Source organism: Nesoenas mayeri (assembly GCF_963082525.1).
Source record: "Nesoenas mayeri genome assembly, chromosome: 9".
Classification (NCBI taxonomy): Eukaryota; Metazoa; Chordata; class Aves; order Columbiformes; family Columbidae; genus Nesoenas; species Nesoenas mayeri.
This window is the reverse complement of record NC_137557.1, coordinates 22,857,165-22,872,131: the sequence shown is the minus strand read 5'-3', so window position 1 is coordinate 22,872,131 and position 14,967 is coordinate 22,857,165. Positions and strand designations below refer to the sequence as shown.

The 14,967-nt window shown below is 40.8% G+C and overlaps 1 protein-coding gene across 1 annotated transcript in view; it reads right to left on the bottom strand.

Moving 5' to 3' along the window:
- The window catches only part of PXYLP1 (2-phosphoxylose phosphatase 1), a gene marked incomplete at both ends in the record, with an annotated part of 32,797 nt that extends 28,229 nt beyond the window's left edge, over positions 1-4,568 (bottom strand). Inside the window, one exon of the mRNA XM_080349989.1 lies at positions 4,490-4,568. Coding sequence (XP_080206115.1) covers positions 4,490-4,568 — 79 coding nt within the window. The remainder of the gene's footprint in view (positions 1-4,489) is intronic.
- Positions 4,569-14,967: the final 10,399 nt, after the last annotated feature.

Below are 14,967 nucleotides of genomic sequence, written 5' to 3'. Positions count from 1 at the left end.
GTCCTAAATTATGTGTTTTCCCTGCAGTGTGAGGCTGCAGGACCACAGTCGGATTCTGACACATGCCTTGCAACACACTCAAATCTCGCTGTGCTACCATCCTCACTCTCTGTGCTATGGGTACTCCCCCAAGTGCTGCACTTACAATCCCTTTGCAGCGCTCTGGGCATTTCACACAGCACAGAGTAGGAAGGAAGACCTCAACCACTGCAACATTTTCCTCTGGCAGAAAAGAATAAAGTATCCCAACTTGCATTCACCCTGTATGGAAGTAAACTGCCTGGTTTTAGTCAACAGCATGACAGATAATATTTACAGAGACAAAAATACAGCCCACAATCTAATAGCCCAGGTCATTTTTCCATTCTGCAGTTTTTCTGACAAAGCAAAACAGTGAAGTCTTCTAAGAGAAAAACAACGTAATTCCACTTTAGACCAGTCTAACTGAAAAGTCTATCAAAACCAGTTCTCCTTTTGCCTTTAGTAATGAAGTTTTAAATCATTTTAGAACCATGACCATTTACATAAACAAAGAAAGAGAGGAAAAATAAAAACATGCGTGGAGTGTTCAATACTACAAGGAAAATACTTCTCCAGTGCTTTCTGTAGATCTGGCCCAAAACATAAAACCAGAGGGAAACAATGACAATTCCCAATAAAACTTTAAGCTGCCAGTCGTATTTAGTTTGGAAGTCATCCAGTCACCCTGTCCAATGGGTTTCCCAAACAAAAACTCTCATGGCTATAATTATCCAGCAGAGACATCACAGTATGCTTTCAGCCAGCAGTGGAACATTTTTTGAGTTTTAACTTTTAACACTGTCATTTTTCTATATGATTTAAAATGAAAACATGTACAAAATTCAGAGGCATTTGCCATTCAAGAGAGTTTCCCTCTATTGCTGATCTGGTCCAGGTTTCACACTGTACAATTTACTAATAGTCAAAATGAATCTGAGCAACACATCTGGCTCCCATTCTTTTGCTTTGAAGTCCAGGCCACACAGTTAGAATCATGAAGACTTCTGTGTTTTCATCAAGTATAAACTTCTTTATAGAAGTCTTCTATGTGCCCAATAGAAATGGTAAACAACCCTGGCAAAACTATGAATAGGTTTTCAAACTTACTAGAGCTCAAATCTCATTCTCCTTTCATCCACCAGATTTGTTCAGAAACAGAAACTGAGGCATCATTTGTGTAAATAAATACCTATAGCTTGAAAACAGTAGGACTTCTAGGAGAAAGTTGCCTCCCCTGCTGCTCCAAGTGGAATACAAGGAAGCCAGCGAGCCCCTCAGGCAGCCAAGCCTGGCCCCTGATGCTGTGGGAAGCAGCACGTGAAAAGATGGTGCTCAGACCCTGGGCCTTTGGCTCCTGTGCAAGGGCATAAAGAGCAGAACGGGTCAAGTCCTCCATTGCCCAAAACCTACGTGACAGAGGATGCTGGCAGCAGGAAGGAAGGTGTCGTATGGGATCCACAGCAACTACATCACCTTGAAGAAGGACTATTACAGTTCAAAAAGAAAGGCCTTTCTCCAACTGTTTGGCAAAGTACAGTCTGTTTACACATCTCTCTCAGGATAAGAGAATTAAAACAATTCAGCTGGCATTTGATCCAGCAACACAATGTTTGACACATGTGAACCAACCGCTCCGCAGAGCTGCTCCTGTCCCTCAGGTACTGCAGCCCTGCAGTGGCAGGGCAGGTGCAGCCTCTGCGCCAGGACAAGTCCATACACTGCGGCCGGTGGGTACAACACTTCCAGTGCTCAGAGCTGTCGTTTGCTGGCAAAAGAGATTTGGGGGATACTTTCTCAATTATTTACCCTGTAAGTTAAGCAGCATTAGTACCCATATAAAGCACTAGCCTTGGAGTGAAAAAGCAACACAAGAAAGCAGACAAGTTTCGATCAAAACTTGGAAACCACAATAGAAGACAAAGCAACCAAGAACAAACATCAAAACAGGGCACAGTTTTCTATAGATCCTAGGTCCACCCCCAACCTACCGATACTGAAGATCGAGGTCTAATATGCTGAATGAAACCCCCAGTTTCTCTCCTTATGCTTAAACCCAAGATGTGACAACTGTTAGCTCTGACACAATTGCCTTGGCAGTTTGTCTTACAAGGAAGGACAGGCCTACATTAGGGCTGCTGACACGACACCCATCACCTCCACTTCAGCACAGCTGCAGGAATGGCTGCTCAAAGAGTAGTGCCAGACCCTTCACGGCACTGTCAGTTAAAGGAAAGCAGCACCAACTTCTGCTCAACTGGGCAGCGAACTGCTGGAAGCAATTCCTGAATCCTCACAGCTCAACATGGGCCAGACTGCAACCCTGTCAGGCTGTCTGTAATATTGAATTAGAACCTATGGAAATCCAGCTGAACTTGGCCTTCACTACTCCCTTCGCTTCAGAGTCAGCTACAACTCACAAGTCTGGCTTCAAAACACCAGTTTCACGCAAGGACAAGACAGGATAAAATATAAAGCATTTATAATAGGAGTGACGTGCTGCCCTAAAGCAGAAGTTTAAAAAAGGAAGATGTGTACCACTTGTGCCATTAATCATTTACTATTTGAACAAATTTAGCACAGAAGAGACATCTTCAACATTCACTTCTTTGAAAAGCAGTAATATCTTTTAAAATGACCAGCCCTCCTGCACAAAGCCAAGCGCTGCTTGCTAACAGAGAATCACAATCTCACAACAGTATAAAACATCCATTTCCACTCCAAATGCTTCAGGATGTAACTCCCTTCAAACAAAACAAATCAACAAAACAAACAAACAAAATAAATCAATGGCTTGGGCATTTTCCTGAGTCTAAATGTATAAACTCTTATTTCCATTCCATAATCTGTCATAAACTACAGAATCATAGAATCATTTAGCTTGGAAAGGACCTTTAAGGTCATCAACTGGCACTGCCAAGTCCACCAGTAAACCATGTCGCTAAGTGCCACAGATATACCATCCTCCAGAGATGGTGACACCACTTCCCTGGGCAACCTGGTCCAATGCCTGACAACCCTTTCCAGGAGGAAACTTTTCCTAATATCCAATCTGAACCTCCTGTGGAGCAACTTGAGGCCACCCCCTCTCACCCTCTCCCTTGATATGTGGGAGAAGAGACCAATCCCCTCCATGCTACAACCTCCTTTCTATATGTATTTTGGTATTGACACTAAGCTTCATGACAGCTGCCTGCTGGAGCTTAAGTGTTTTTTAAAGCTCCCCTCAAACATCTCCGTCTCCTAGAATTCCTCTTGCACAAATGTTATCTTCTAATTAAGTGGAAAATAACTTCCTCCTTTGATGAAATGTGATTCACTCTCCTATATGCCCACCTCCTCATCTCTATAAAGTTCATTTTTGTCAACAATTCAGTTTCATATTCCAGCTGAAGTTCCTCTAGGACCTTCACCCTACACGTAATTCAAAACCAACCATATAACATCAAGGGCAGAGCCATAAAGAGCCTAACGGGCCAAACAATAAACAAATACACATTAATTGTATGTATATGTAAGACTTTTCATTATCGAAAACAGGAAAGAAGCAAGAGAGATCTTTCCTTGAGCAAAAAAGTGCCAGGACAAAAAGGAACAGACCCACTGGCGTGTACCCACAGGAGGCTGAAAAAAAGCAATTCAGAGCCACAGGTCCTTGTGTTACATGCAGACAAGTTTAAACATACAAAAAATAACAACACAAAACCACAAAGCTTCTTTCCCTTTCCTGTATTCTCCCACCTTTTCTGTACAAAGACTGTTATCCTGTACTACAGATATGCATTTTTCCTTGCCTTCTAACAGCAACTACTTACATCGGTGTGCATTAGTACATATTCTATTTACACTAAACACCACTTTATATTCACGACGGAGGCGATAAGCAGCCATATGGCACCAGGCTTACATGGCAGCACACACTGACCTGTGTTCGGTACAACCCTCTGCCTTTGCCATCAGTACGTAACTGGGCTCTGGACTGACCCATGATTAACTGATTGGAAGCACAGCATAATTTATCTTTTCTTAAACAAACCAGCCAAGTGTGATGAGCCAATTGAACTTTTTAAAGTTTCCTAATGTGAGGGTACAAATAAGACGTTCCAATGCTCAACCCTTTCACAGCAGGTTTCTCAATCCTGTCTGTTCTCATGCCACATAAAATAGGAATTGCAGCAGTTCTTACTCAAATGTGTTTCGTCTATTTCCATTGAAAGATTCAATCACATTCAATTACTTAATTGCACTACTAAATCAAGATTTTTTCTGAGATAGCCTGATTTGAAAAAGTCTCTAGATTGCATAATTCCTCTGTGACACATAAAACATTTTATTCTTACATTTATTTTCCTATTTAAAAAAAAAAAACACCATAACACAGAAAGAATGCTTCAAAAACATACAGACATGGCTATTTTAAAACACACATGTAGACCACTACATATAGAAAACAAAAGAGGGGGACACTTACAGAATTGTAGACTGAGGCTCAAAAAGGCTAATAAGGCTGCCAAAGCCAGCAAGAACAGAAAGCGGTTTCGGAAAAGCATTATTATTCGTTCTGCTTTCTCTTCATGGTTTCATCTTCATATATCAATGGTTCCTGCAAACAACAAAACATTGGCAAATATATTTCAGATGTTGAAGCATCAACTATAGGAAAGAAAATTCAAATATTCTTTTGACACCGTCAAGTTATTTCTTAAAGGCAAACACGAGCAATTCAAATTGGCAACGATGGTATCAGTAAGTTCTCTTCACACTTGTTATGAGATTAAATACATTTCCACAAGACCAGACTTTCTAATTAAAAAAAAGCGCCATTTCCCATAAAATTAAGTTTTCTCCTGCTAGCACAGGGTTAATGCTCATGTCAGAACATGGTCAACAGTTCTTTAACAAAAGTCTCTTGCCCCTGTGCAAAGCAAATCACAACACAAATATTATTATTTAGGGGCTCTCAAGAACAATTTGGTAAATTATCCCTAGCAAAAAAAATAACGCCATAAGGTGTTAAAAAGGTTCACATACACACGCACTTTTAAATATAGGTTAAAAAATAGTTTCTCAACTGGTCGCCCTTTCACTGATACAAGTTCACAACTCTTGTTTAAGGGAATAAAGAGTAAGAAAAATTACCAAGACCACTACACAGAAAATGGAAAAGTATATTGATTTAAGATTAACACCTGGGATAACTCTGTGTAACAATATTTTTAAACAACTACTGTGATGAAGACCAGAAGAATATATTTCAAGTTAATAGTATTTAATAAAACTTCCAAACTCAAATAACCCATTGCAAAAGATGAAGACCAAAAATAAACCACAACCCTCTCCTGAAAATAGCCAAACAAGAAGCACGCACCATTAGTAAAATCACACTCTTCCTTGCAAAATGACATCTGAAAGTGCACCAAATTTGCTGAAGTCCCCTGTTTTCATAGATGTCCGTTTTCCACTGGAAAATGGCTCTATATAAGGGATAGGAGATGTTCTCCCACACAAACACTTCTTATTTTTTTAAACAACCAGCCATTCTTATATGCAAGAGAGCCCTTTCCCCAGCACCAACAGAGTGTTGCAGGAAACTGGTTAGCCTTGAAAGAAATCTTCTGACATTCCCAGATCCTTTGAACTGAGCTCTGTTTACAACGGCACATTCAAACACATTGACAGAAAATAACTTCTTTCCCCCACCACTGTTTCTTTTTGTCCCGGCACTTATTTGCTCAAGGAAAGATCTCTCTTGCTTCTTTCCTGCTTTCAAGGCTTGCATACACATATAATTAATGTGTATTTGTTTATCGAAACTCTTCTGCATTCCAAAAACTAAGCATCTTAGCAAGATGTTAATCTCTGTCTCTGAGCACTAATAAAGCATGTAAAATCACAATCTCAAAATTCAGAGCTTTTTTTCCCAATTCATTTTGCCACCAGTATTTGAAAATGTCTCATGAATCACTGAACTTATTTCATGTATTGTGGTTAGTCTTAAGAAGAGCTGTGGGATCGAGGAGTTGGCCCGAGGTGACCTCCACAGCACGAAGCAGCGGGACCCACAGCGTAAGCCATGATGCTCCAGAAACAGAGGCAGCGGGGCTTGCAGCAAGTGAAATGTATTATGCACATACATTTTGCAGGACTGAGGTCTTCCCATCTCTTTTTACTTGGATAACTACCTTTACAGCTTTTGGAAACTATGGGAAAATGGAAAGAACTAGAGATTCTGAGAAGCAAGAAACCAGAGCCATTACAGTATTTTTCCAAAATGCCAACAGCACCACAAACAACATGTGCAGGCAGTAATAAAAGTAAAGCTTATGGGGTTTGGTTTTTTTTGGTTTGATTTGGTTTAGGGTTTTTTGTTGGGTTTTTTGTGTTTTGTTTTTTTTTTTTTTTCATTTGTGTGTGTGTTTTGTTTGGGTTTTGTTGGTTTTGTTTTATTTTAAAGAAAGAGACACAAGGCAGAAGGAATTGTTTTAACAGTCTGTTTTACAAAAATCACAGTTCATCCTGGAACATCTTATTGACAGGTATGCTGAAACTAAACTAAACTAAACCACTGAAACTAAACAAAGCTTTGAAGGGTAGAAGGTATAAGGATTAGTGTATACAAGACACCGGGAGATAAAAAAGCAGTTAAACCAAACAGATGGAAGAACAGAAGGGGAACCACAGGAAAAAGCAAAATTAGACTTAGCAGGGAGGATGAGGTAAAATCTATTAAAAAGCTCTCAGGAATAAGAGGTCTTGTGCACAGACTACACTCATTAATATAGTTGCTGCATTAAAAAAGTTGCCATAAAAAAGGAAAGCTTACAAGATTGGAAAAGAGGACAGCATACACACCTCATATGAGCAAAATGTTTTAGAGAAAAAGCTTAATGAGTTTTAAACCTTAATTGCAAGATCAGAAGCTTTAAAAGATTTTGTTTTAAATGCAATATTCAATGAATTATAAACAACACAGGAAGACTATTCTTTGACCTGCAAACAAATTCAAAGTTGCTGTGTTACAGCTTATGAGGGATAGGAACAGCCCTGTTGAGCAGCTGTTAAATAAGACCCTGTAAATGCAATTTGTCATCAGCTCTTACTCGATATCAAGCTGCAGGAACCCGGTGAACGTGCGTCCGAGGGAGCGCGGCAGCCGCCGCTCCCCTGGGCCGGCACAGCAGTTGCTCCCAGGCAAACCGCACTGGGCCGGCACATACGCAGCCAAGGGAGTGCAAGGAGGAGCGGGAGCACTCATTGAAGTGAGCATTGCTAAGCTAAAAATGATAAAATTGAGCTTGGGAGAATAAAAAGTTAACCAACCTTATCTCCCCACAAAGCTATTTTTATATGCAGACACATCAAAAAACAAACCACACATTTGGGGTCTTCAGAATATACTACCACAGAGCAAGAAGCTGCGGCATCACAGAGCATCTGCTTCAATGTGACATGTAGAGAACATTGATCTTATCTGTTTGCTCTGGGCACAGGGCAGAGTGCGGGTCAGGGCCTGGCCTTGCCATCGCCACGCTGCAAGGGCTCAGCACTCCAAGGTCAGTTCTATCAGCAGCCGATATCACTGCCTTGCTCGTCTCCACGCAGGGGCCTGAGTCCTTTGCTTTGGAGATAAGTAAATAGTTTAAGTACTTATTGCTTGTAAAGGTGAGTAAGCACCACACCACTGCAGAAGAGGTGGAACTCAGTGCTGGGAGCAGCAGCGTTCTGGTAGCAGCTTCTGACACGTGCCAGGAAAGCAGCGATTTATGCTCATCCTTGAGAAGTCTTGTGCTCAAGACCAAAACAACCCCAGGCTGCACCAGGGGAGGGTTAGATTGGATATCAGGAAAAATTTCTTCACAGAAAGGGTTGTCAGGCATTGGAACAGGCTGCCCAGGGAAGTGGTGGAATCACCATCCCTGGAGGGGTTTAAAAAACATGGAGATGTGGCATTGAGAGACATGGTTTAGTGGTGGACTTGACAGTGTCAGATTAATGGTTAAACTTGATTATATTAAAGATCCTTTCCAACCTAAATGATTCTATAAATGCAGAACTTCATAAAGATGACCTACAAAACCCCAAATTTATTTTGGCAACACTTATTATAAGCGTGACACACATAACCAGTCTAGATACTCTGAAGGATAGTCATTAATACAGCATCCTCTATCAAAATGCATGTAATTAAAAGGCTACCTCTGTGCCACCTTTTGCAGCATACCTACCTACCCACAGAATTTACCTTTTTCTTTTAAACATGATCCAAAAGTCTCAACTCATCAAAGCACACCAGAATGCCTCACAGCATTTAGAGCACCCTCAGCTCTGACCTGATCTCACCAGACGGTGCCCACACGTGCTGGTGGAAGGTGCTTGGCTCTTGCACACTTGCACAATGATCAAATTAGTCTTACAAGTGATGGCCAGGCCAGGGAGTCAAGAGACTAGCCAAGTCAAAAATTTGGTAAAGTCACATTATCTGTTTTAGGCCATTTCACCACAAAAATTAGTAGCTACCTAGAAATGCTGGGAGAGCAGCACGTCTGCAAAGAGCCCAGCCTGAGCACACCGCTCCCAGCAGAGCAGCTGGCGTGACTAACCTGCTTTTTGTTCAGAACTAGCTGGGAAGTGCTGGCTGGTGCTGCACGTGGAACCTCTCCCAGCATCCCTTCCTCTTGGGCAAAATATAAAGATATTTTTTGCAGGGTTGAGTAGTTAAGATATTTCTTTTGATTATTTGAAGTCAGATCCTAAAAATAACTTGACATCAGTGCTTTCAAAGCGCCTGTGAGGGCAGACACGACACTAAACCACTGCTGCTAAACTTCTGTGCCAGCTGTCTGGTACTGTTAGATCCTCTAAGCCACCTGTATCCATCTAGAATACAAACCTGGATCTAGCATGAAGCAGAAGCACACTGTTACACTGACTCACCACGACAGCTTAAATGAATTTACTTGATTAAAATAGCATGTCTCCATAAATAATCAATAGTACTTTTCAAAGTCCGCCTCAATAAAATGACTGTATTTATCTGATGTGGTACATCAAAATGACACTGTCTACTGAAATATAAGTGAGTAAAAGTGGTCACAAAGAAACAGCGAACAGAAATGGTGACTTTGCTGTAAAAGGAAAGTGGCATTAAGTCTGTACCTAACTATATGCCCAAGAGAGAGAGAGCTGTGGAAAGCAAAAAAGGGAAAGCAAAAAGCCTACAGGCAACATAAGATTGATTTGGAGTAACACTCATAGATACTTTTAGAAAAAGCCATGGAAGAAGAACACAAGGACCCACTTACTAGTCTGATGTCTCTATACTGCAGAAGAGTTTAACTGTAATTGCTTCTTGATCCACCTTTTATCTTTCATCTACATCTGCAGGCTTATTTTCTGACAAAACTTGTTTTGAAGACATCTGAAATGAAGGTGATGGCTCCCGATACAATTATAATGAAGACTTCTGCCTTTACTTTGATTTTAACTCATGGTGCTCCATCAGTTATTCCACAGCCCTTTGGCAGCAGCCTACCAGGTAGTACATTCTTCATCTACTAAAACCCACAAATCCAGCACCCAGACACTGTCCCACAGCTGAAGAACTTCATATTCTTGAACTGGAAATTGCAGAAAATAGTCATGTCACCAAGTGGTGCCTGCCAAACCTTTTCTTTGGTGCTTCAAAAGATTTGCTTTTTTTTCCCCGTAGGAATGAAAAAGAGTGGCTGGGATCTTGTGGTGATGACCAAATGAACCATCACTACAAAGATCTTAGGGCAGTAGCAGAACAGAGAGGAAACGGGAACACTCAGCAGAACCAATTCTCCAGTCAGCACCCTCACAAAACCCCTGCAGGTGACTGTAGTGTCAGCAATTTAAACTGGACATATGATTCCTGCAACACCACAGTTACATTTTGCATAGCATAACAAAGCCAGCATCTGCGATATTGTTAATCATAAGTCTTCATTTTCCCCATCAGAAAGAAAAAAGCATTCCATTTTTTTTTAGAAAAGCTTTTATGAGAAATAGGTCACATCACTTGGCGTAAAAAATTGCATTTCTGAAAAAGTAAAACCAGCTCATCACTGAAAAAATTAAATAAAACCTGCTCGGTAATGTCACTCATGTTAACACACCCCATGACTTCATCTGGAAGTCAGCAACCACAGGAAACACAGAACTTGACTGAAAGTACAAACAGGTCAGCGGCCTCATAGAAAAGAGCACGTGAAGGTAAGGAAAGCCATGGTAAAAAGGCAACATGTACCACTCCACAGTAATCATGCATGGAAACAGCAGCAAGCAGCAGCTATCCAACAGAGCATAGCTACATCTTGATATGTAAAAATGAAGATATTTTTACTTTCAAATTACTTAACATTTTAGCAGTATCTGATTTAAAACAAGCAAACAAACAAAACAAAGATAAAAACAAAAACACACACAGCAACAAACCACACAGCTAAGTTGCCCAAGTTTAATATATTTTGGTATTTGGAACATTAAAATATCTACATCTAAATTTCTCTTTTCTCTTATTCCAAGTTTCTTCTTTATCTACTCAGTTCCAAAATCCCCATAGTGGCACAGCTGGTCTTGAGATGTGCAAAAGCTACTGAAAATGGCACAGCGGTATTGCCCAGTCTGTCAAAGCAGCCATCACAAGCTCTCACTTCATTAAAGCCAGGGGATCAAACTGAGTTCTTCCTCAAACAATTTTGTCCCTCTCTATGGCACTCATTATTTTCACTGTGCAGCAAATTTAATGCTGGATTTAATAAGTAAAGGTGAAGAGTTACTTAGCATCCAGAAGTGATGAAGAGGCCATTAGCCACACTGAAATGTCACTGCACCTTGAAGATAATCTGCTGTTCTCACAACAAAAGGTCCACTTGACTTGGAGATCTTAGCTTTTCAATCTCAAGGTGTGCAAGCAGATAACACAGTGAACATTTTAAACATTCTCTTATGCAGCTTTCAGGTTTGAGCAGGACTGTCATACAGTTTTACACTGGAAATGCTGGGAAAACAGTCTTCAGCTTATATCCTTCAAAGGACAGTTTCCAGCTTTTCAATTCTGTCCTACTCAAATCCTCACATTATGAATTACCTTCTTTCAGAGATCAGCAGCCAAGAGATGCAAGCAGAACAAATTTTTACATAGTTCAGGTTTGCATTTGATTTTTCTCAGTCCACATCCTCTCGAATGTATTTCTGTTATTTAAATTGGAACCTACAAGTCTATGAAACACTTAAAACCAGGAAATAAACACAGTCATGTAGAGACATCTATATCGAGACATCTATATCCAAGTTATGTTTAGTGCATTAATGTTGTAGTTAATGTGATGTAACATCATTTTGGAGGCCTTATGGAAACAAAATGTTAATATCTAGGAAAATCTGTCACAAGCCCAACTCTTCATCATCCACTTCAGGAATGTCACCTTATTCCTCCTCCTTTCCCTGTGGCAATGATGTGTCATACACCTTCCTGAACTGCAGAGAAAAGTAAAAACAAAAACAAGGAAGTGCTTTCACTTCCTAAAGGAAACTGAGCAACTCTTTTTTAACATTATTATGAAACTTGAAAGAAACCTTATGATTTTGATGGCTCCAGGCCAGAACTGAATGTTAATTGGCAGCAAAACCATTCCAGAACATACAGACAATTAAACAATTCTTAAAAAACAGCACCAGAATGTAATTATTTTAAACTTACAATTTTAAAACGCTACGCCATCTGCTTGTAATTGCATCAGCATAGATTCTAATCACAGACAGATCACAGCCAGTGGCTGATCAGATAACATCACAGCTCCAAAAAGCACACAAAGGCAAAGCAGTTCACGTGCTTGAATTGTTATTACTTTTTACAGTTTTAATTATTTCAAGAACTCCCTCTCCTACTGTAACACTCCCCTCTGCGTGCATTTCCAATACAGAGCCTAGAACATGCCTCTGAACAGGCACCTGCTCCCTCTGTCCCAGTGTCAGGGGCTGCATTCTGCTGCAAACACCTTCTTCTGGCACTAACTTTGCACGCAAACATTGTGGAGATGTCTTCAAAGCTATTTGCCATCAACCAGTGAAGCCACATTCAATAAAGACATCAGTGAAGAAGCTCACAAGTGTAGGAAAATGTTCATCTTCCCACACTAGGTCAAATGTATCCTGTTCAACGTTTGAGATTATGTTAGTATGAAGGACAATATTTTCCTCTGCACGTCTGCCCTTCCACTCAGGTTAGATGGATTTGAGAATAGGACCTGAGCTCCTAAATCTGCCTTTATTCTTTTAATTCCAGATGATCTTATCCTGGGTCTGCTTATAACCTGCCTGCACATGTATGTATTCTAATGATGAAAGGTCACACACCCACAGCTCTCAGGGGTTCACACACTTTGATTTGCTCACAGTATTCAAATCAAATGGATCTAGGGAGATTCCAGTCAAGCTGTTAAGAGCTTGCTGACTTAATTACTCCAGTCTCTTCAGCCTACTCACCGCCCCATCTTGCATCCCTTGCTCAGCTGGTACTTTATCCCTCACCCTCTGGAAAACTGCCAGAATCTGAATGTGCTGAGATCCCCAGCAATTCACCCATTATTCCACCTGTAACCATCAGCTAGCTACACCTTCTGCTTACCAGATGTAAAATGCTACGTTTTCAGGTAATTTGGGCATTACTGGGAGCTTTCCATTAAGTTAAACACCATTTTACCATGTTACACATGTGAAAAATGGCAGTGCAACAACCTGATGTTAGAAGTGTTTGTACAAGAGGGATGGTTGGGCTGACGTTTATTTCATTACCAATTATATTTCTATTTTATCCTTGTGCTCCAGCTATATTTTGACCCTCATCCTCAAATATTTTTTCTCCTATGGCCCAGCTACGAGATTTGTTCCATTCTGTCATCATCTGCCAGGTCACCCAACTCTTCCGTAATCAACTACCTCTATACAATCACAGAGATTCCAAATCACAGGTTAGACACACTTCTGTGTCCTGTCTTCCGAACGGAAGGCTTTTGATTCTGTCCGCAGGTTACGCTGTCACCCGTTGCAGCGCCGGCAGCTGGCAGGTCATACTAAATTTTAAAAAAAAAAAAAGGCTAAACAGACTTTATTCAGCAATTTTGTTCTCTTCCTGCAATCTAACCCCAGAATAGTGATTACACAGATGCAATAGCAGGCAGTCAGTATTTTCTGCCACCCTTTCTCCCCCACGACACTCCGTACAGCTGCCAACTGTCCCAGCTCTGCAGAGCTGAACAGGGACTAACACAGGCAGCAGAGCGGGGACACCCCCATGCTGCTGGCAGAAAGGCACGCCTGGTTCTTCCCTCGGCCGTCCCGGCAGCAGCACAAGCTCACCTCTGGAAACACACCATACTACAGTTTGAGACAACCTGAACATGAAGGTGCAAGCAGAAGAGTTATTTCTTCCAAAGGAAAAATAAGAATGGGTTTAGGTAACCAGTGCTGGCATTACATATGATGTCCTAGTGCTTCATTTGACAGGCCCGTTGCCCACATTTTTGTTGCTTAGTTCCACAAAGTTGTTTTCACAACTTATCAGCCCCACAGGAGCTCCTCATGGGGGCACCAAAAAGTCTTCACAGACAGAAAGGCAAAGCCTGTGGTCAGACCGCTGCTTCAGGGGCAATCCATGAACCCACATCATAACCATAGATGTGAGGAAGATGAACAAAGCATGAAAAATATGGCAAAGTGCAAGATCCAGTGTCAGCTTTGCTTTGTCCTTTCAAAGTCATCATTAACAACAGAGTAAACCAGGTATTCACACCACCTCTCTTTTTACCACCAAAGACTATCGGCATTAGGAAAACGAAGTGCGGTATCTTCCACTGCGTAAGTAATTGTGGAATTTATCATAGCAGACACTGAGAAAAAGTTCCGGTGTTTAATTTTCTTATTTTTACAAGGGAAGCCATGAATCACATGAAAACTTTCCGTGGGAGACTGACTTCATTCTTGGTACATGAAAAGTTTCAGGTGGCTGTAGAAACTCTGGATGAAACAGCTGGAAAACAGTCACTGACCAGTATTTCCAAATAGCATTTCCGAACAAAGTCTTCGCCATGTGGCACAAACAAATCAGCCTAATTGTTTCAGCTTCCAAACATCAGTTCTTTTTAAGAAATAGGACAGCTATCTAGCTTTTCAATGCCAAGTTTACCTCTCTAATCAATACAAAATAGTCTGTCCATCTAGCTCTGAATCCTTTGCCTGTGATCAGAATCACTTGGTGCATAATCACAGACTTACCATCCACCTTTCTAGTGCTCCTGGCAAATGTTCTTATTATCATCTTGCACAAAGAAAAAATTGCTCTTTTTTGCTGCTTATGATGAACCATTACATTTATGATTCAGGCATTTTCTGAACACAGTAAAATGACATTATCAGATTTCTTAAAAATGAATCATAAACACTGATTCTCACAGTACACCTTCCCACTCTTTATTTCTTCACTGAGCAAGAGCATGTCTCATCCAGCGGTAACCAGAGACCACCTCATACTTTCAAGACAAACAAGAACATTAATTTTGAGTTCTAACTTAAACCCAATGCCACAAAGGGAGTCGCATGGGCAAAGCTCACATGCTCTGTGCAGATTTAAGTCAAGACCCATGTATCCTCCGATACAATTTTTAGACAATAACGTTTCTAAAACTTTCTACCCTAAATGGTTTGCAAAGCCAAATGCTGCTTAAGGGGAGTCCGTTTGGGTTTTACCAAAGCGCAGCCTGATGTTAACAGAACATGAAGCATGTCATGATCTGTACATTTCAAGTATCTTTCTGGAGAGCTGCTACATAAGCCCTCAGTCATCAGCATCCTATATGTAGCTTTACAATCAACTGTTTCAATTACTATTTCTGCTTCTGTGTAATTTATACCATATATTGGCCTGCA